Here is a 21,803-nt window from a genome sequence, read left to right on the forward strand (position 1 = left end):
TAAGTTTGAATTTGATTGGTTTTCTTTTCATAATTTTTTAAAACAATATTGTGTAAGATAATGTTGCTCATGAAATAAAGACACTCAAACTTTTATTTCAAGGATTTTATTATTATTATTATTATTAGCAATGCGACAGAATATCCAGGACTAGAAAAATCCAAATGCCGTTTCTCTCTGTCTAGTAACGTTCATCCATCCATTTCCAATACTGTTTATCCTGTTCAGGGCCACGGGTTAGCTGGAGCCAATCCCAAAAGGCAGACTACACTTTGGACTGGTCGCCAGTCACAGGGCACATCTCGAGACAGACAACCGTTCACTCTCGCATTCACACCACCACTGAGAGGGAACTGGACCCACGTACCAGCACTGAAGTCAGGCGAATGTACCACTACAGCATCAGTGACTACTCTCTAGTAAAATAAATAAATAAATAACACTATATATAAAAAAAATCCCAACTCATACCGTAATAGTTGTGCAGTCACTTTGCAGTATCTTCCACTCTGCAATACATTCTTCTCACATGTGCATTTATACGCAGTTCTTCCCTGTAGTGTGAATTGTTTTCCCAATTCAATATCCCAGTGGTGTCCACTCATTAATCATGCCACGCACTATACCGTCATATATGAAGGGCACTTTATGAACTCCATTGTCATCCACATAAAGGCGTAAGCTCATTAATGAAAGGGTGCTCCCTTGTGGCCACCGGGGGTACATTTATAAAATAGAAGAGTGGAAAACATAATAATAATAATAAGGCGTCAGATGCCTTATGAAGGCTGCAGGACCAGAAAGGATAGATAGATAGATAGATAGATAGATAGATAGATAGATAGATAGATAGATAGATAGATAGATAGATAGATAGATAGATAGATAGATAGATAGATAGATAGATAGATAGATAGATAGATAGATAGATAGATAGATAGATAGATAGATAGATAGATAGATAGATAGAAAGAGGATCCGGGTTTTCGCTCTCGCTCCTGTGCAACGTATTTCCTCGTCGCTTGCACTGAACTTCCATTCACTTGTTCAGTCATCAATGCGACGAGGATGAGGATGAGGATGAGGAGGAGGAGGTTGCAATGTGATTGGCCAGGCGGAGGCTCCTAGTCCGGCTTGTGTTGGTCCTTGGCTCTCCTTGTTTACACCTGGCGGACCGGAAAGACGTCCAGAGTGCCTCCAGCAGACTCGGGCGTCCAGTCTGCGTTGAACAGGGCTATCTGACAGCACCCTTTGTCGGAACGAGTGTTTTATTTTTCATGTTAAACGCAGGGGTTGCGTTTTTTTATTTCGTATTTTGTATTTTGTATTTTTTGGGGTCCAGGACGCTGGCTGTTCATTGCACAGTCTCGTCCAAACTTTTTAGTGACCTTTTTCAAAGCGTCCTTTGTGGTTGTCATTCAAATCAAAGCTTAACCTGAAAGTTGCAGGGAATATTGCCAATTTGCTTCGATATCGCTCTCTCTTTTTTTTTTTTTTTTGTCCAAGTTTGACACTGGAGGAAAAGTACACCGTTCCGTTATTGTTGTAGTTGCCGGAGCGGATGCGTTTACTGTCACTTCATGGTGGGATTTCACTTTGTTTGATATTCTCCTATATCACTTTTCTGAACAAGAGAGACACTTGGTGTGGCGAAACACGCCGCGTGAGCACCCACGGACGCTTTGCAGCAGTGTAGCCGGAAACGATGCTCTCTGTTCGGATGCAGCGTGGACAAGTTTGCGGTCCGATTGTGCTTTTGCTCTTGATCGGGGGATATGTGGTGTATACCGGTAAGCCCCAAAATTACATTATGTCTATTCAGCGTTATTTACTTTTAGACTATTACACACTATGATACATGGAAACATTTCCACACCATTGTACTGTTATTCCGGGTAATAAATTAATACTGGAACAGAATAACCACAATTGCCTTCCAAGATTACTTCTGGAGTGCAGTTTGATTTGATGGAAGTAAAAGCTTGCACTTTGCATGAGCCCATTGTTTCTTCTACTGAGAGCATAATTAAAAACCAGTCCCCCAATGTAAATTAATTAAGAAAGGTGCACCCTAAAACAGAGTAACTGTTTTGTTTTGTTTTTAAATTATTTTTATTGTTGCTCATGTTAAAAAAAGAAATTAAAAAAATTGGTTGTATGAGTTGGTTAAGTAGCTGTTAATTCACTCAGGTGCTCATACATCATTAGACCTGCATTAGTTGAAGTGAGTGTTGCAGGCTTTGGGATTGTTCCACACATCAGCCGGCTCACATTGGGTGAGCTAATGGGACTTGGACACTGAGGCGACAATGGCCGTCTCCTGTGTTAGTCTAGTGTCGAAGCCTGGATGTCCCTCCTTTGCTTTTGTCAGCTTGAACTCCAAGACAAATATCTGAGGGTTTAGTGAATTGTGGATTAAACTCTGTTTACAGTAACAAAAAAAGAAGTTTGCAAAAGATTTGCTAAAAGAACACTGCATTGAATACAGAAGTTTACTTTTGGCATTAATGACAGAAGTAATAGGACACTGGCCTGAAAGTCTTTCTAGGTCTGTGGTTATTTCCCTGTCTGACCCCACCCTGGATGCACAATACACACGTCTGTATTATTCCCATAACAGGCGGAGCAGAAAAGCAGCTTACGTTTATTAAAATTGTAGACCGTTCAGAAATGCTTGCATGAGAAATGTACATATTAACAGTGTGGAGTATTGCAGTGAGTTTCTGTAAGGGGAGCAGTGGTAGGTGGAGGGGGAACGGGGGATAATAGCTCAGTTTGTACCTAGGAGAAAGCGAGTCATACTGTATATTTAGGGAAATGCACTATGGGACACATTTGTGTATATTACGCCACTGGTTCCTCTGTCGCTCCGTGGCTGGATGTACTGACATTACTGCACTAAGCTCTTAGTGTTGACATACTCATGAATTGTCTGGAGTAACTTTTGTGTCGTCATTATCGGTGACTTCATTAGATTTACTGAGCTGGCATGTGGGAGGTTTGTTTATACAATGTTTGGAACACATTACGATTAAATGTAGAGATGACCCTGGGGGGTGTGGGTGGGAGGAATGCCAGCAGACTGGTCTGGACTGGGGGGGATAGAAGAGAAGACAGAAACAGAGCAAAGCCAAGCGTATCGAAGTAAGCAGTTGAGTATTGAAAGGTAGAGTGCGTAACATGTCAAACACGCCCTTTAAGATGTGGATGAATACTGTTAAGTGTGTTAATCTTCATTCTTTTGAACAACAGTCCAGGAGTTAGAAGACTCCTGTAACCAAAAGGCCAAGCTGAATTACTGGTCAGAAAACACAGATTTTTCAATCAAAGAAGCATGACAATTGTGAAAAAGCTAACAGTGAACCAAGTGCTTGACATTCTTGAAAATGCTTCAAATTGAATGATGTTTGGGATGTGCTTTGAATTAAGTGCTTAACTCATATGTATAATTCAGGCTTTACACGATCAGGATTTTTGGGACCGATCAGCAAGTTTAAAAAAACGATAACCGATCCGATCACAAGATGGAGCAATGTGTCTATTTACATGACTTGTTCATTTATTGTATATACTTGTGTACTGTATACTGTATCCATCCATGCATGCATTTTCTGTACAGCTTATCCTCACAAGGGTTGCGGGCGTGCTGGAGCCGTCCCAGCTCAAAATTATTCTCTAGCATTTTAGACAAAAGTTAAAAGACCAATGACCTCTCGGGGGCATTCAAGGATTGGCCACTGACATAAGTTTAGGTCAAATCAACATTACAACATGACAGAAATAATGGGTGCTAACTTACTGTAATTAAATTACTTTATTGCAAGTAAATTACTTTAGTAAATACTGTTAATGACATGCTTACTCCAACTTTCTCACTGTCCCAGCTATATGGACGGGTGTTGTCCAGAGTTCGAGTCCGTTTGACCCCCCACTCTGCGTTGGTGCTCCTCGTGTAGATTCTTCAGGTGCTTGATCAAATTTGTTGTGTTGAAGCATTTAGATGACGTTCCCCACGACGTGCACAGACTGCAAATAACTTACGTGTTGTTTGTCTGAGACACCGCAAAATAGTCCCACACCGATGAGGTGTTTTTTTTTTTACCGACAAGATTGAAAAAACTTTATTGGCCGTCAGATAGTTACAGTACTGCGTAACAAGACACGTGACAAGGCTAAAAATAAACTAGCTTTTGGATTCATACGCGACGAAGATGCTGAGTTAAATGTCTTGTGCGGAGCCGATCGATGACATCATTGATCTGATCGGCAATTTACGACATGAAAGGCGATCAGCATAAAATGCTAATTATCGGCCGATACCGATAACACCGATCAGATTGGCGTAAAGTCTAGTATAATTACAAATAAAGAAACATGTTTATAATTTGCAGTATATATTTGTTTAAATGCAACTAATTTACTCCTGTTGTGTGCTGAAAAAGCACTTGAAATTTCTTGAATTTGACCCTGGAGCAGGTTGAGTTCGCTTCAGAGGATCAGAACACAAATGTGACGTCCGACTAGACTAAAGTGTCTGTGAAACAGTGCTGTATTTGAAGAGGTAGTGGTGCTCACTCTAACAGGTGGTAGAGGAGTTTGGTGAATAAAGTAAGAGAAAGATTTCTTTGGGCCTAGCTTGAACCAGAATGGTTCGACAGGCTGGTCCTGTCAGCATGTGCGACTCGGGCATGTTCCGTCCCGGAGCAATGCATTAGTTTTATGGCCATCAGGCGGCAGCGGATGGGATCGCTGGCCAGCCACTGGCCTCTCTGCTGTATTATTCATATGTGCAAAGTGGTCTTTGTTAATATTTAAAAATGTGCTCATGATGCTCACATTGTGGACAGCAAAGGAGCAAGAAATGGGACGGTAACAGCTGCTTAGCTCTCATCGGCGCAACTGACCCGGGGGGCTACAGGGGTTTGTAAAGGATTTTAGGGTACCAAAAGGCTTTTACCCGCGACCCTAGTGAGGATAAGCGGTAAAGAAAATGGATGGAAAGGCTTTTAAAGACGAGATGAAAGAGGCTGTTCTAACAAGTGTGCCAATTGCACCCAGAGGATGTGAACATGCCACGAAAGAATCTCAAAGGTTGACGGCGATCCATTTCAGGAGCCTGGTCTACTTTCAATATGCTCAGACTTGGAAACAATTTATCCTGTAGGAAGTCATGAAAATAAATAAGGATCTCTGCCAGGGTCTGTCGCATCATAAAATCTGTATTAACTGTACAACCAAAGTTTTCATTTGAATTATCTTCCACGCAAATGTAAAAAGTAATTTAAAATGGAAGAAAAAAAAACACTCCCTTTGATGACTAGTGGCTGTGTATATAGCAGCAAGCCACTTGGGGAAAATTAATCTTTCTATGCTGGCAGAATTGAGCTCTGGTAGTGACGAAACAGAGGTCTCACAATATTTGCTGAAATGTTGCATGACTTCAACCATGATGACAGGTTAATAATAATAATTGATAATTGGTTGATATTTTTTTTTTTTTACGACTTTCCTAAAAATCAGTTTTCTAAATTGTGTGACCTATAGGGGATTTAAATATACGGGTTCCACTTCATATATACTGAGAGGCAATCCAGCGGTTAGGGCAGAACCAGAGCGAGCAGATGGATAAGGGATGAATAGATGAGTGGCACAGAAAGATAGATTGATATCTCAGGGCTTGGCTTTTAAATATTCTTCATGAGAGAAGAAGGAAATTCCATAGCATTGCCATTTAAGCATCATTAAACCTCTGGCACAGACTGAAGAATGAGGCTATGAGGAGGACGAGAAGGTGAAAAAGAGCAGCATTAGAGCTTGCAAAGCAGCAGAAGGACCAGAGGTTTAGGCTGAAGAAGGATATAATCAGTTGTGGAGGGGTCCAAGCATAGATCAGAAAGTGAAAAAGACATACACAAATCCGCTAGGGAGATCTTTTTATTAAGGCTCTTATCGATGGAGAGAGCTCACAGTATAAGAGTAGACATGTTTAATGCTTTGCCAATATTGTGCATGTTAGGCCCGACCATAAATCTGCTGCAAATAGTGAGGGTTCTGTCGAAGGAGCAAAAAGAGCAAGGTAAATGAAGTTGGAAGCTGAAAATGAAGAATTGAAAGAAGAGTGAGCGACAGAGGAGCTGGGCTGACTGGAGGTGAATATAGGTCATTATTTCCTTCCAATTTAGACTGGTAACAGATGAACCCGTACATTCTAATAGTCCTTATTTATATATAAAAAAAAGAATGGAGAGGAATTCTTTTCAAAATATCTTTATCTCACACCATCTAGTCTATCATACCTGAGTGCTTTCATGTAAAACCTTCGTACAAAGCTGGAATGTTTCAATTTAATCGAACAACTCAAGTGCATTGATTTTTAGTTTCAGAAATATTTTCAATATGACTTATTATCTTAGGGAAATTAGAAAAAGTGTTTGATAAAAACCCATTGAGTTGAGGGGGATGGATGAATGATTCGGGGGGAAGTTTTGGTGGCAGATGGGAGCTGAGTTGCTGCTGGGCCGGCATGACAGGATCCCCCACCGCCCCTCTATCCTGCCCTGTGGGGGGACAAGGGTGGGGCAGGCGGGGAAATGGGAAGAAAACCTCTGTGGGGTTCCATTGTACTTTGGATGAATAGAAGACTCCGTAGGGCTTTTTTATGCCCCTTTGTGTGGGGTGAAGGGGGTGGCAGGAGAACACACACACACTCAGAACTCATTCAGAAGTTCCTCAAGAGCAGTGCTAACTATTATGTGTGTGAGAGATTCTTGATGTTGCAAATTGCATAACCCACTCAAGCACAGGATCTGACCACACCTGAATGCTTTAGCTAAAATATTATCCTGCTGATTAAAATGCAAGTTATGACTTTTACACATGAAATAAATAAGACAGCACTCCCACACATACGAAAGGGAGCCTCTTTTGAAGAAGTCAGATTTGTATATATTAATGTGGGATACCTGCTGGTGCACTGAAGTGAGTGCAGGAATTTTCATTTGAGATCTCAGCAGTACTCAGAGCATCGTGACCAATAGGATAAGGACTCACTACAGGGGGCCATGCCTGATCCTGAGCAACACCCTTCGAAGAGATGGACACACGGACACACACACACGGCCATGGTGAGATCCATAGATCAGAGGCACTGTCAGCGCTTGATTGGCTGGTCCTGTAGTCCAGCACTCGGCATGTGTCCCTGCCCGAGAAGTTCTTTCAGGCCATGCAGATTTCTCCTTATCTTCTTAGCAGAAGCTTTTTGTCTTCAAGAAGCCATTTGGAGCCAAGTTCACTCTGAGCTTAGTCCAAAGTCAATCTGTTAATGCTCGTGTTTGTGCCTGTTTGTATGTGAGTGTGTCTGGAGCTTTGGCTTAACCAGAGGGAAACTCCCCTTAAAGCATGTTAATAAGATACTGCGGTAGGGTAGCAAATGTTCTGCATTAGAAACACAGATGGGAGTCATACAAGCATGCTGATGTATTTTTTAAAATTCCATCTTTTGAATCTAACACTCAAAGCTACATTTCACTATCTCCACATTAATAAATTGCCTCCTCTCATCCCCATTTCCTCTTCCTCTTCCTTCCTTCTCTTGATCGTCTCATCAGGCGTATTTATAGCTTTATAGTCCCACATATAACAAACTCTGTCATCCATATCAGTGTCACACCATCATTTTTTAGCAAGTCAGCTCTCCGAGTTTGGGAATTGCTGTTTAAAAAGCACCATGAAGAATCCCATTTCTGGGAGTGTAACGCTTATTAGGCTCCCTGCCGCCCTCAGGGTGCTGCTGAATGTGGGAGGTGTTTTAGTTGCCATGGGTCGGTAAGACACTGATGTTAGGGGAGAGCTTTGTCATGTGTGGAAGTGGATGTGGGTGACACCCCCCTGTGAAGTGGGAAGGGGCTTCTAACACTACAGAGTGTACACTGAGCAGCTGGTGTGTAAAAAGTAGGGGAATGACACTCAGACCTCCTCGGAGTGATGGCCACACTGAGCATATGAGTGCCTATCTTCAGCTCACAAATGAGCCGCACGTTTATGGCAACAGCATGACTTTCAAACAACTTACCGTTCCTTTCAAGCCCTCCCCTCACCTTGAGTTCTTAAGTCAAGTGTAACGTTTGTGAGTCGGCGTCCCTGATTAGCCGCATGTCAACGGTGAGTTGAGGTGATATTTAGTGTGGCGATTGAGGTGGAGTTAAAGCACCATGTTGCTCCATTGCTCAATGTGCCTGTCAATAATGGAGCATTGATTGGCCACTTATTCATAGGTCACAAGGTTGCACATAAATTTCAGATGTTGTCAACAATGGTATTAGAGCATAACGTCACACGTGCACAACATGGGCAAGATGTCCAGTGCCTCACCAGATCCTGCAGATGGCGCTTGGGTGAAACAAGATCGTTTTTTTCTGAAGAACAAGTGATTCCTTTGGGAAATCAATGTGTATAATAATTTTCTCATTCTCTTTATTGTCTGTTGAAGCAATTTTCTGAGCATGATTTGTCTCCCAGAGTTGTTATTGGGCTTATAGATATTCTGCCTAGCCAAAAGTGACCATGCAAATGTATGCTGTGAGCAGGAAAAAAGAAAAATTCTGTTTTCCGTCGCTACTTTTCCCTAACAACAATTGTATTTCTCTTGTGAAATCACAGACTTTTTGGTGTCTGTTTGAGAAGTTGGAATATGAAACAGCACGGCTGACAGTGAAAAAGCATATTATAGTTTTTACTGTATGCCTATCTGTACGTGTTTGGTGCTTTGCCTGTTTTTTGAAATGTAAAACTGAAACTGGCTCAAACTCTCACTCTTGGGTAGGTAATCCAATGTTTCTTGGAGTAATACTAGTGAAAGAAAAAAAAAGATCTGCCCTTCCTCACTCTTTAATTCCCCTACCATCATCTCTTCCAGGACTTAAATCTTTCTACTTCTCCAACTTTTTTTGACTGGAAGCTTCTAGAAACACACTCTTCTTTCCTTGAATGTAAGTCTTAATCACAAGAGGACAGGCTCATGTTGGCTTGATTTGTGTGGATGTATGAGTGTTTGCAATGGCTGCACGCTGATGGGAAGCCAGCCATATTACATAGGTATTACTCCCTTTTCTGCATCAGGTCAGAATAGGGTCACAATCCCAATCTCAATCAGCTACACCCACACGCACATTCTTGCTTTGCCAAGCTTTCAGATTGCACAGGATGCCACCTTGTTTATCCACCAGCTTCATCCCCCATGTCAGGTGAGCATGGGACACGCTACAAGCATCTACCTGATTCATGACTTAAGGATTGTTTTAAAATGGGCACCACATGTGAAGTAACGGGACAAGGTCTGGCCTGATGTGGCAGATGTACTTGCATGTAGTTAAGGTTAGGTTTAAGTGTGCATCAAATGTGTCAGTGGGTGTGTGCGTTTCAAGCCTCTTACCTGCTGCCGACCAGATGGGCTCAGCAGCCGACCTCACCCTCACCTCCCTCTGCCACTCTGCTTAGATTAGCAAGTGAGCTGAGCTAAGGCACGCGGGCATTATGATAGATACATCAGCAGACATCCCCCTCCCCTACTGCACCCAACCTTGTGCACAGAAACACAGGACTGTGCACTATTTTCTCTATAGGAAATATTGAAAATGACTGTTTTGAAAGCGTGTGTTTCATATGCCTGATTGGGTCGCACCCACAACCAGCAGTTAATTGGGATTATGAAAGCAGATGGACAGCCATGCTGACTGGTGCAGGTTCATTAACTTTGTGTGTTTCTGCTCTGATGGGTGCTTCTGTTGAGATCCAGTAAGGTGTGTGTGTCTGTGTGTGTGTCTGTGTGTGTGTGCTTGCGTGGGTGTGTGCGTGCATGCGTGCATAGGTGTGCGTGTGTTGGGGGACAAATAGATTATATGTGCAATCTCTATCTAATGAATGTACTACTGATCTTAATAAATCAGGGATCTTATTTCTGCTAGATTTGTTCCTCGTAGGCCATACAGTGGGTGTCTCTTTTTGCCTTTCTGATAACATTAAACTATAGTCACATGAGTTAAAGTTCAGCACTTTCCTGCACCTTTAAAGGGGGAGGGGTGGTATTATGCCTGAAAGGCCATGGGAAAAATATCACTGAAGAATTATGATTGAACATGATGCAATATGTTCGGCAGAGGACCATTTCCAGTGCTTTTCAGTGCTGTGATGCGGGAGATGAATAGGTATAGTTATAGTGGGTCATTAAACACTGAGCAATGCCTGTCTATGGATTCAACCTTCACGCTGCATTCAACACCAGCCCTCCTCTTTCATGACTTAATAAATGCCACATGGATTTGTGCAGGGACAGACATACCTGTGGAGAGCCAGACAGACGGACTGGCAGATTCCTTGGCAGATGGGTTGTTTGTAGCCCTCTCCCTGGAGGCCTTTGTACCACAGTTAGACAGGCGAACACAGTATCCTGCAGGGTTGGCAGCAATGGGATCTGCAGTAAAACCAGAGGGGAAGAAAAATGAAAAGGAATATAGAGTTTCACCAATAATTTGTGTTCTCTATCAGTACATTTGATCGACACATAGCTGGCTTCTTTTGTCCCGCTAAAGTTACAGCATCTAGTGTTCAATGATGATAAGCTGGCACAGGAACCTCCTGGAGTCTATAAAGGATTCTTGGCCGCATCACAGTGACAGAGAGACTCCAGAATGTGTTTTATTTATTTATTTATTTATTTATTTATTTTTTAGACTCAGATGCCACACAGGAACTTAGATGTTCAAAGGCTCCAGGATGCTACCACACCCTGCCCATAAAAAGTAGATGTTTGGTTCAAATCAAACAAACATGCTACAATACGAGGTGTGGCAGAAAACTTCTAGGACGGGTGTCACAAAAGGTGTATTTCCAATCCAAATGACAAGCTCCAAGCTCCGATTACTCCCCTTCGAAGTAATCTTCCATGAGTCTAACACACGTTCCTAGCCTTCTCTGCTACACCTTGCTTCAGCACGGCAATGTTCTTCTCAGCCACAAACTGTCGGATGCTCAGGGCATTATGAGCAGGCGCGTTTTCTTGTTTAAAGCAGGCACAAGTTGTCCTGCCACAACTGTCGCCTCTTCCCGTGCACTGAACGAAGCAAATGCCGCAGGATCTCTATGTAGACATGCTGGTTGACGTTTGTAGTTTGGGTTTTATGACACCAGTCCTCGAACTTTTCTGACTCACCTCTTATGTCATAAAAATATAGCTTTTGTAACATCCATCCATCCATTTTCTTTACCACTTATCCTCACTAGGGTGGACGGCATGCTGGTGCCTATCCCAGCTATCAGTGTAATTCATAGTTAGGTTCAAGCACACACAAAAAAACAGCAAATGACAGGATTTGGTGGCATTTCTATGAGCTCATGTATGGCAAATGATTTTTGTCTAACTCACAAGACTCTCACACAGAAGTCAAGCAGATTACCAATCACTTTATGGAAAATTCCGACAACTATCTGATACAGTATACTCAAATGTATGCCCAAACACAGTTTTTCTCCAGAACAGCAGTAACCTTTATCGACTAAGGAAGCAGTACTAGGTGACTTAAATGTGTTCAAAATAGACTCAACATATGCTCAAGAGTTCATACTGTATGTCTTTGTATGAGGTGTTGATTCCTTGTTATTTTAAACCAGTTTTGCCTGTGTCTTATTGAGCTGAACAGTGGGCCTCAGAGGATTTGCAGTTGTGGACCCCTTCATGGATGTAGTTCAACTTCCCAGAGCTGATGTCATGTTGTTATACTTGTGTGTGCATGTCACTTCCCACTCACACCACTGTCAGAGTGCCTGTGCATGGATACGTGCAAATGTGCATGCAGCTTTTATGTTAACGCTCAGCAATGGGCCTTATAAAAACTAACACTGAATTTTACACATCTTGAAGCAGACAACAGGAAACTGCTAGGGTAATGAAAGACAGTAGACAGAAGTAAACAAGAGACAGGGGAGGTTTATTAAAATCTAACAGACACTCTATAACCTTTTGTCCTTCTATTATCTTTCTTTACCCCTCTTTCAGAGAAAGAAGCGATTACATGCCTGTCTCCTATCTTTCATCTTTCTGTGTGAAGAAGACAGGAATGAAGGTCTTCTATAGCGTGTAATTACACTGAGACATGCTGGATGAGGGAGTCTGTCTCTACAAACAAAATAGCAGCCCCCTCTAACATCCCTAAATACCTCTTGATGGGGTAAGATCTGAAACAAGACATTTATCCCCGCAGGCCCCTTGTCTTTACCTGCCACTTATGGAGGCCTAACAAGTACGATTACAAGTTTATTTATTTCATTAGCAGCGCTGACACTAACATATGCGTGGCTTGGTTCCAGCCCTGTGGGAAAGAAATACAAAGCACCACCATTAATTTCAAGCATATACTCATAATTATGACACATTTAAAGGCCAGTGTCCCAGTCTTGCCCATGACTCATGTCGCTGAATGATCATGGAAGGGCAGATTTTTATGGGCTTACACTGGTATTGGCTCAACCTCTAATTCCCCCATAGCACATTTGCATTCTGGGAAGGTAATAATGGGCTCTTTGGAGGCACTTTAAATGAGAAAGCCATTGCACTCTCTGACTTAGTTGTGCTCACAGTTGTGCTGATACCGCTAGATGGCTTTTTTAAGAGTAATTTGGCCATTTTGTGTGCATGGTCATATACTTACACAACACTTTGGGAATTGTGAACTTCTGAGCAGTGTCGCTGATCTCTTGTCAGCCATTTCTGAATTGGGATATTTTAATGCATCAAATTTCATTCCTTGAAACTGAGAGTGAATGGAAATAAACTGAGTTAAATGACCTGTTAGTGTTTATAGAGTAAGTGGCTGTATATATGGGATGAGAAGTCTACTCCCCTCTTCTCTTTTGAGACATTATACAAAGATCCTCCAGTGAGGTCAAGCAGCTTGTTGTTAGAGAGCTGGAATTGACCTGAATGTGTTGAACGTGTCTTTTTTTTCTTGTGTAAATCCGCCCCTATTCTTTGAGACTTATCTGTTTCTATGAACTCACTGGGAGATGAAGTGAGCCGAGCTCAAACAGACTTTGCGTCGGACAATGGAGCAGGTTCTTCTATTACACTTAGCTGAAGCTGCTGGATAGACTCTGAATAGACATGAAGTTGTGCGGCCATGCATGCTGCACAATAGCTGGCTCAGCAGAAAGGCAGCCGGTGACCTCAAGGTCTCCTCAGGCCTTGTCCACACAGACCCCTGAACCCTGACCACACAACGTCAGCACCAGCAAAGCCACAACTGCTAAGTCAATCAACACATACAAGTTGCAATTGGTTAAAATGGTTATACAGTATAAGACAGCATGTAGAGGTTGGTTTTAATTGCATATTCAGTACTGTGCAAACATCTGAAGCTACCTTTACATTTTAACAATGCTGTAAAGACCGTATATAACTAAAATGCAATTCAGTGCACGGACCAACTTTTTAACAACTGTGATAATTGTTGTTGCATCCCATTTGTGTGTTGTTGTTTTTTTTAACCAATCTATTGTATGAGTTAGCAGTCCTGCTCCGTGGAAGATGATGAACAGATAATTGGTTATACAATTTCAATTCAGGGGGTGGACAGTTCTATTGATGTCAAAGTGAGTCCATCATTGAAAATAAATTCCTGAATTTGCACTTTTTTCCTGATTTCCATTTTTTCCCGCATTTATTTCCTGTAACACCAGTAACCACCACGCTACAAAGTTTAGTGTAACTAGGTTTAATGTTTTTGTGTAATGCTGCTGACTGGATGTGTCCTACACTATTTACTGTTTTACTCAAAACTACTTGTTACTTAGAAAAACTGTAAGATGGTATTGTGGTATGCTTAGTTTTTACCAAGTGCAATTTTTTGTTACAGTACGCATTTTGTTGCGTTCTGATGGGCACTAACGCTATGGTCACACTGCAGGTCAATCCCGATTTATTTATTTATTTATTTTACCCAAATGTGACGTATCTTTTTTTTTTTTTTTCATGTCAACGTGAACAGTACAGTTTGCATTTTTTTATTTATTTATTTATTTTCATTTCCGACCCAGTCCTCTTTCATATGTGGAAATACAGTAAAATGGATATGTATCCGTTGCAAGTGCAATCTGGATGCTCACGTGGCGCTTATCCGACCTATACGTCATTAAAAGGTGACAAACGTCACAATTGTTTGACAAAATAGACACGCCACAAAAGCAACAGCGAACAAAGGAGCAGAAAACAGTGGCAAAAGAATATGCATTAGAACTGATAGCTATAAGAACATGTTTGGTGCGGTTTCACAAAAACCTTGAAATTGCCACAAATGCTTCATGTCGAGACCGACGCAAGGGACCATGTTTACTTCCATAAACACGGCGACCCTTGTTTGTGCGCATGGACAATGTGACGTCCTGTTTTATGTGCATGCGTGTGACGTCACGGACGCGTTCCGTCCACAGTCGCATTTGTTTTTGTCATGTGAACGACTACATAAAGTGATCGGATTTAACAAAAAATCGGAATTGGGCACCATGCCCTGCAGTGTGAACGTAGCCTAAGATATCCAAAAAGTGGTAACGTTTTGACTCCACTTGTTTGGCTGAGGTACAAACTGCAATGGTATGGTACCTAAAGGTGGCACGAGACACAGCAGTTTCCTTGATCGACCCGGGGGGAAATTAACCAGTCAATTAAATGACAAATTTGAATGTTGTTTTTTTTCTCTTGAAATTTGATGTTTTGAACGCCTGTTTTATATTAAACCAGTCACCCCAGATTATACATTTAATACATTAGTTATTAGTAATTCTTATGTGATTTTGTATTGTGTTACATGTGGGCTGTTCATGCATAACAGAATGCCAAATTTAATTTCAAATAAGGACTACTGTACTGTATTAATCCCCACTAGAATGCTCAGTGTGGCTTCTTGGCTGCCCAAAAATCCATTGTAAATGCCACAATATAGAATAAACATCCACACATAAGCAATGTGGCTTTCCTCTGTACTGTATTTGGAGTGGCAACCTCCCTCCCTATTTGTGTTTATTCTGGGGATTATTCTGACCTAATCTCTTTAGAGCATAATTCAGATTAGATTTTGTGTTGTTATTATTATTGCTATGTCCACTCTCTACAGTCCTGCTGGGAAATCCTGGCTGCCTTAGTACTCCTGTGTTTTGAAAATTGATTAAAACTGGTGACCAATGCCCTAGATAGCGCAGGCTTTGAAGCGTGGATGAAAAAAAAATGCAAGCAAACATAAACGTTACTGTACTCTATTTTTTTTTTAAAAACATGTATCCACTTGTGGAACTGTGGCAGAAGCTTGGCACAGTAGCAGCCAGTGTTGAAATCCCCTTTGCTCTTCATGCATTACTTCTGTATTGATTGAACATCAGAAATGTAGTCACGAATGTTCAACAGTATGCTGAAATATAAGATGGGCCTCAATCGACCAGCGATCCGGACAGTTATTTCATATTGAAAAGTTGAAACCTGATGAGGCCAGATTGATTTTTTTTTGTTCATGTCTCAAAAGAGCTGATAGAAACTGTTTTGAAAAGAACAGGAAGAAAGTTAAAAAAAAAACTTGTTTGAACATTCTGGGTGCTCAAAGTACCTCAGTTGTGCCTATGTGAGAAAAGTATGCTGAAAGGTCAATATATTTGGAAACAGTAAACTCCTATCGTTTCCCTTTCCAGAGAGAAAACATACACAAAATCCCTGAATCCCAGAAACACGTGAACTGCACTTCACATCCTTCTAGTGCTCCCCTTTACTTGCTTGTTTTTCTCAATTAAGATGAATTATAGAACTGCATGGGGGGACAGGGACAAGGAGAGCTTATTGTGATATTACCCTGCGGTGTTCAATCTATGAGTTGGTGAGAGAAACGGAGAGCCCTGTGGATATTTTGGTCTCAGTGCTTCACACCCCCTGGATTCTTAATGGACCACATGATATGCAACTTTAGCCAGGGCCTGTGCAAGTGGGAGCGAAGATGGAAAGTGGAAGAGCAGGCAAAGATTGGAATTATTGCTCATATGTGGTCATGGAGGAGATAAAGCGAGTTAGATGGGGGAGATGTCATCCAGTGTTTGTGCTTGCTGTTGGTGACTTAAAGGTAGAGCAGGCTGCAGTGTACTTTTCATTACTTTGTACTTCTCTCGAGGCCCAGCCGTGTGTGTTTGTGTGTGCGTTGTGTGTGTGCTTTGCTGTCTTTTTTGTCACCCTCTCCATGTACTCTGGTAGCTTCACCTCTTCTCTCCATTTATCAGTCCTCCATCCGCATTTCCTATTCTTTTTATTTGCCCCACTGATTGTGTTCATTGTCTCCACTGCCATTGAAGTGATTGGAGATGACAATATGTAATGCATATTAATGTCAAAGTCATTTCTTCCCGCACTGACTAATATTTAATGAGGAGAGATCGCAGATAAATAACTAGACTATAGGTTGTTATATTTTCATTTTGTTTTACATGGAGTGGGACAAAGGATTTTTATAGCACCCATAAATAAGAGGCCAACCGTCACAGACAGGTTAGGTACCCCATGGCATAGGCCTCAAGACCTTTGGGTACCTACGGTCAATGATGTGGTGTACTTGTTTCGTCGTTGTGCTGGGAGCTGAACCGTGAAGACATTGACAATGCTGGCCAGTAGAGCGTTGGGGCATTAACGCAACATAGCAACGCCTGACTCACAGATTTGCGCTAGGTAATTATTTTCTGTCTTATGAGTGTGCCGCTGCAAAGCTGCTTCAACAATACCCAACCTCTGTGTGTATCCTGGATGATGTTAACTTGCTTCAATCAGCTGTCATGTTTTGCTTTGTGAATATTTGTACATATTTTCATTTGGTTGACACACACTACTTGGTTTACATTGGTGTCTACTGATGTACCTGTAATAATGCTTTTGATGCTCTGGTTGACCACCCAAACAGGTGCACTCATACTTGTTTGGACCAGAGACATTTCAAGGTGAACATGTCAATACAGTAGGAGTCATATTTCTAGAGCATTGAGAGATACACAAATAGTGATGACTTACCTGAGAATGATTACATCAATAAGAAGAATAGAAATTTAAACAAGTACAGTGGCTTTAAGTTCAAACACAATTGATTTCAGAACACGGTTTGACCTCGGATTTGGAAACCATTTTCCTCATTAAAAGTCATGGGAATGGAAATAATCTGTTCCAGGGTCAAACTCTCACCATCAAAAATCCTGTACATGCAATGTTCTAAGTAGACTTTTAACATTCTTAACAATCATGAGTCTCGTGTGGCATCAGCTTGGAAGCAAAGTTTTGTGCAACTTGAGGGGCTTATTTTCCCTACTGTCGACTGTGTTTCAACAATAAATAGCAATAGCAATAAAGCCAACATTATGTATTAGTTATACAAATCCTTCTTTAACAGCTGTGAATATAATGTAATTGTTTACTGTGCTTATTCAAACTTTGCACTATGCAAAAATGATCAAAGATGCTGCCAATCATGTTGGTGTTTAGCATATATTTGCATGTGCCCTGCAATTAGCTGGCGACCAGTCCTGCATCTGCCCTGCCTCTCTGCCCTGTAGGATTTAACAAAGTTGTAGTTATGATTAATGTTGTAAGACAATCATTGGAAAGGACTGTAACGTAATGTCGCCATAGATGACAAAAATAAATGTGTCTCCTAAACTGCCCATATACACTACAGTATAATTTTTAGGCTGCCTCATAAATCCATCATAGAAGGAGATTTAATCAGAGCAAGTCATCTCCCATATGCTTTGTGGTAATGTTCTCTGTGTATATACAGTATTTAGCCCAGTAGTCCCACTCCCGACCTGTCATACCTTTTATCCATCAGACTTTATTAGTCATCCTAGCGATAGATGAAGCAGCTGCCACCAGCTTCCTGACTTGCTTCCACCTTATTAGATTTAAAGAACGATTATGCAGTTTTGTTGGTTACTCTAGCCCAGTTTGGTGTTTTCAAGCCTACTTTAGTGAGTTCATTTATCTCCTCTCTAAGCAGGACCCTTTCTTTTGCTTTTCATGTTTAAGTAATCAATACTCCTTCTATGAAAGCAGGTCGTCTTGCCTCCTGTGGCTCCTCTGGCTTATGTTGTCTTTTTGCTCCCTGTCTTTATCAATTTCTGTCTCGCTCCCTCAGTCTTTTCCACTTGTCGCTTGTACTCTCACTTTATCTTTGTCTCTTCCCTCCCTCTATACCTGTGTTCTTTCCTTTCTCATCTCATGCTCTGTCTTCCTCTCTCACTACCCATTTGATGAATGACTTTGCCCATTTGGACTGAGCCCTGCATGGCTGTTATCCTATTAGTCTCTGTACGCCAATGATTAAAAATAGATCAGAATACTGAGTGAGAAATTAGTCAAGACGTTCTGCCTCTTGAGCCTTCTCGCGTCCTCCTCATACACTGAACTTTATTGGCTGATATACAATAAGAAGTACATGGTGTGCATTTAGTAAGAGACTATTTTATGCACAATATCCATCCATTTTCCAAATCGGTTTGTCCTCTTTAGGGTCACGGGTAACTGGAGCCTATCCCAGCTGACTTTGGGTGAGAGGCAGTGTACACCCTGGATTGGTCATCAGTGAGTTACATGGCTCATACAGGCAAGCAACCATTCACACTCACATTGACACCTAAGGTCAATTTTGGGTCTTCAACTTGAGAAGAATATTAGGAGGGGAAAACAGAGTTCCCACAGAAAACCCACACAAGCATGGTAAGAACATGCAAACTCCTTAAAAAGATGTGCCCAAGGAGATTCACACCTGCATCTCCTGACTGTGAGGCAGATGTGCTAACCACTACCTCGCCATGCTGCCTGTGTCTGCTTGTGAGTATTTTGTATTAAAAGTTCAACATTAAATGAAATCATTAATTTTAAATAAATACATTTAAAAAAATGTCATGATCCCGTTTTTTATTTTTTTAATGAGACCAACAATAATTGTTTAGTACAGGGGTTTTCAAAGTTTGGCACAGAAGAGATGAAGATGGTGAAATCTGTTTAAAAACTTTTATTTTAAAACTCATTGCAAGGCCTTTCATTCCCTGCGATGCATGGATAGTACTTTTATTACAGACTCAACAACAGATGTAAATTATTTTACCCGGCCCTGGTTAACAAACTGATTTTCATGGACAGGTCAAATTTTGTACAGGACATAGACTGGTTCATTTGATGACAACATTAAGCCCGTCGCACATTGATAGGGTTGGGAATCGAGAACCGATTGGAACAGGGACAAACATTCCGTTTCTCTGTTTTTAGCGTTTATTTTAGTCTTCAAACAAACGTAAGAGCTGATGACAGACACAAAAATAAAATATAAATGACTTGACCATACTGGGAAAAAAGTAGAAACAGTTAACATAACATAACAAGCTTAACATTGAGCAAAAACCTCGCCAAAGGTCTAACTAGCAACTTTACATCACAATGAATTGGGACAAAATGCACAAAAATGTTGTCTCACAGTATCACAAACACTAACCCTGTGTCTCATCGGTGGGTAGGTAAAGGAATCAACGTTTTACAGAGCATTTGGTTCCATCCATTACTCTTTTTCTTGCGTCTCGTTTTACTTTTGTTTTTATCGGTGTCGTGTGAAGTTATTTTTCGTGCCAAAATGCTGAGTTCTGGTGCGTACCCTTCTAAATAAAAGGCTACATGCTTAAAACACAAAGTCAAGATAAATGTTGCACATAAACCATTTGACTTGATAAAACAGTCACAAATAACTATTTTAACAATGCTATATTTAACTTTTAAAACCATTATTAACGAATATTAAGTCAATTGGGTTAGTTCCACACACATTGCCTTCTAGTTTATAGGTTCGATATTGATACTGGTTATAAAGAACCCCGAGTAAAATCTTAATTTTAGTTTATGCTGCAGGCTGCTAAGAAAATGGAGGTTCATAATTTGGACACCCTTTATTTAAACCATGCAAAGTTTTTGAACCAGCCCCCTAAAAGAATCGGAATCAATAATCGTTTGGAACCAGAATTGAAATGAGGAATCGGGACCGGAATCGCTCAAATTCAAACAATGCCCAACCTTACACACTGAGCAATGCAGCCGAGTTATGTGTGTGTGTGTGTGTCTGTGTGTGTGCGTGTGTGTGTGTGGGTGTGTGGGTGTGTGGGTGTGGCCGACTGGTTAGAGCGTCAGCGTCACAGTTCTGAGGACTGGGGTTCAATCCCCGGCCCCGCCTGTGTGGAGTTTGCATGTTCTCCCCGTGCCTGCGTGGGTTTTCTCCGGGCACTCCGGTTTCCTCCCGCATCCCAAAAACATGCACATTAATTGAAAACTCTAAATTGCCCGTAGGTGTGAATGTGAGTACGAATGGTTGTTTGTTTGTATGTGCCCTGCGATTGGCTGGCAACCAGTTCAGGGTGTACCCCGCCTTCTGCCCGATGATAGCTGGGATAGGCTCCAGCACGCCCGCGACCCTAGTGAGGAGAAGCGGCGAAGAAAATGGATGGATGGATGGATATATATATATTAGGGGTGTAATGATTCGTTTTAGCAACGATTTGGATCACAATTCATGGTTGCCGATTCGATTCATGGACGATATTGGTTCATTTAGAACGATACTATCTGAAACGTTTCATTGGCTGGAAATCGATTCAGTAACGTTTTAGCCAAAAATACATCCAGTGTGACTGTGAAATAAATATCTGCATATTGGATAGTGCAGGTGAAATTTCTTGTAAGGGAATGCGGTCAAATTAATTATGGTCATTAAATATAAAGATTTTCCTGATGGACTTTCCTTTTGTTTCTCTTATTTAATATTGTGCTGTATGTGTTCTCTAATGGACAATGAGTATGCTTAATGAATGGATGTATTGCTTTGAAATAAAACAAAGGGGGAAACAGCAACTTGTTATTTATAGCTATGATTTTATTGGTGGGCCAATATTTTTCCTAGAAAAGAGGTGTTTAATTGGTGTTAGAATTATGAAGAGGTTGTAGGAAAAATATCTCCACTGTAAGGTGTCCCTAGCTGGACCCAAAGTTTGATAATCCCTGTTCTAAACAGTTAAAGAGTAATGGCTATAAACAAAGCACTGTGAGGTTTTCATGAGGTAAATCTTTTAGGACTAGTGTTACATATACATAAGGAGCTAAACAAATGAACAAACCTGCTCTTTGGAACACAAACATTCTTCTCGATAGCCTCATTCTTATCTGCCATCCACCAGACAGACGTACATCTTCAGATGTAATAAAAAAAAGTGCTTAAAAACACGACACACACATAATGTGGTGTCTCGTCCAACCACTAGGGGCACTATGGAAAAGCGTGACTTGATGCGGGGTGTAGAAAAGGAAACAAAGAAGAGACCCATAAGAAAGTATCATTGACAGTGCTAACTGAAAAATCAAGCGAGGTAAAAGGATTTAGTATTTTTCTTGGAAATACAACACATACACACCTCCATATAAAACCTGCCCTCCTTTAATCCGTGCGTTATTTCCTAATATCGATACAGTTGATTGATTACATTTTAAAAAGATTTAAATCGATATCTTTACAGCCGGAAGACTAACTTGCCAAGCACATATCGATCCAGTTAGATCGCAGGAATATAAATCGATACCTCAATATGATGAATGAATCGTTCCACCACTATATTACAATCATGCTTAACTATATATAGAATTTCATCAGTACCCGTGGCTAGAAAGCAAAGTGTGTAGTCTTTTTCGCTAAAATGCGCTAAATTTTAAT

General features: G+C 41.1%; 1 protein-coding gene across 2 annotated transcripts in view; it reads left to right on the forward strand.

Annotated features, from left to right (window-relative positions):
* The first annotated feature begins 781 nt into the window (after positions 1-781).
* Positions 782-21,803, forward strand: part of unc5b (unc-5 netrin receptor B) — a 56,996-nt gene continuing 35,974 nt past the window's right edge. For both annotated transcript variants that reach the window (XM_061789947.1, XM_061789948.1), the window contains exon 1: positions 782-1,790. In XM_061789947.1, coding sequence (XP_061645931.1) covers positions 1,706-1,790 — 85 coding nt within the window. In that variant the 5' untranslated portion in view covers positions 782-1,705. The remainder of the gene's footprint in view (positions 1,791-21,803) is intronic.

Source organism: Phyllopteryx taeniolatus, chromosome 11 (assembly GCF_024500385.1).
Source record: "Phyllopteryx taeniolatus isolate TA_2022b chromosome 11, UOR_Ptae_1.2, whole genome shotgun sequence".
Classification (NCBI taxonomy): Eukaryota; Metazoa; Chordata; class Actinopteri; order Syngnathiformes; family Syngnathidae; genus Phyllopteryx; species Phyllopteryx taeniolatus.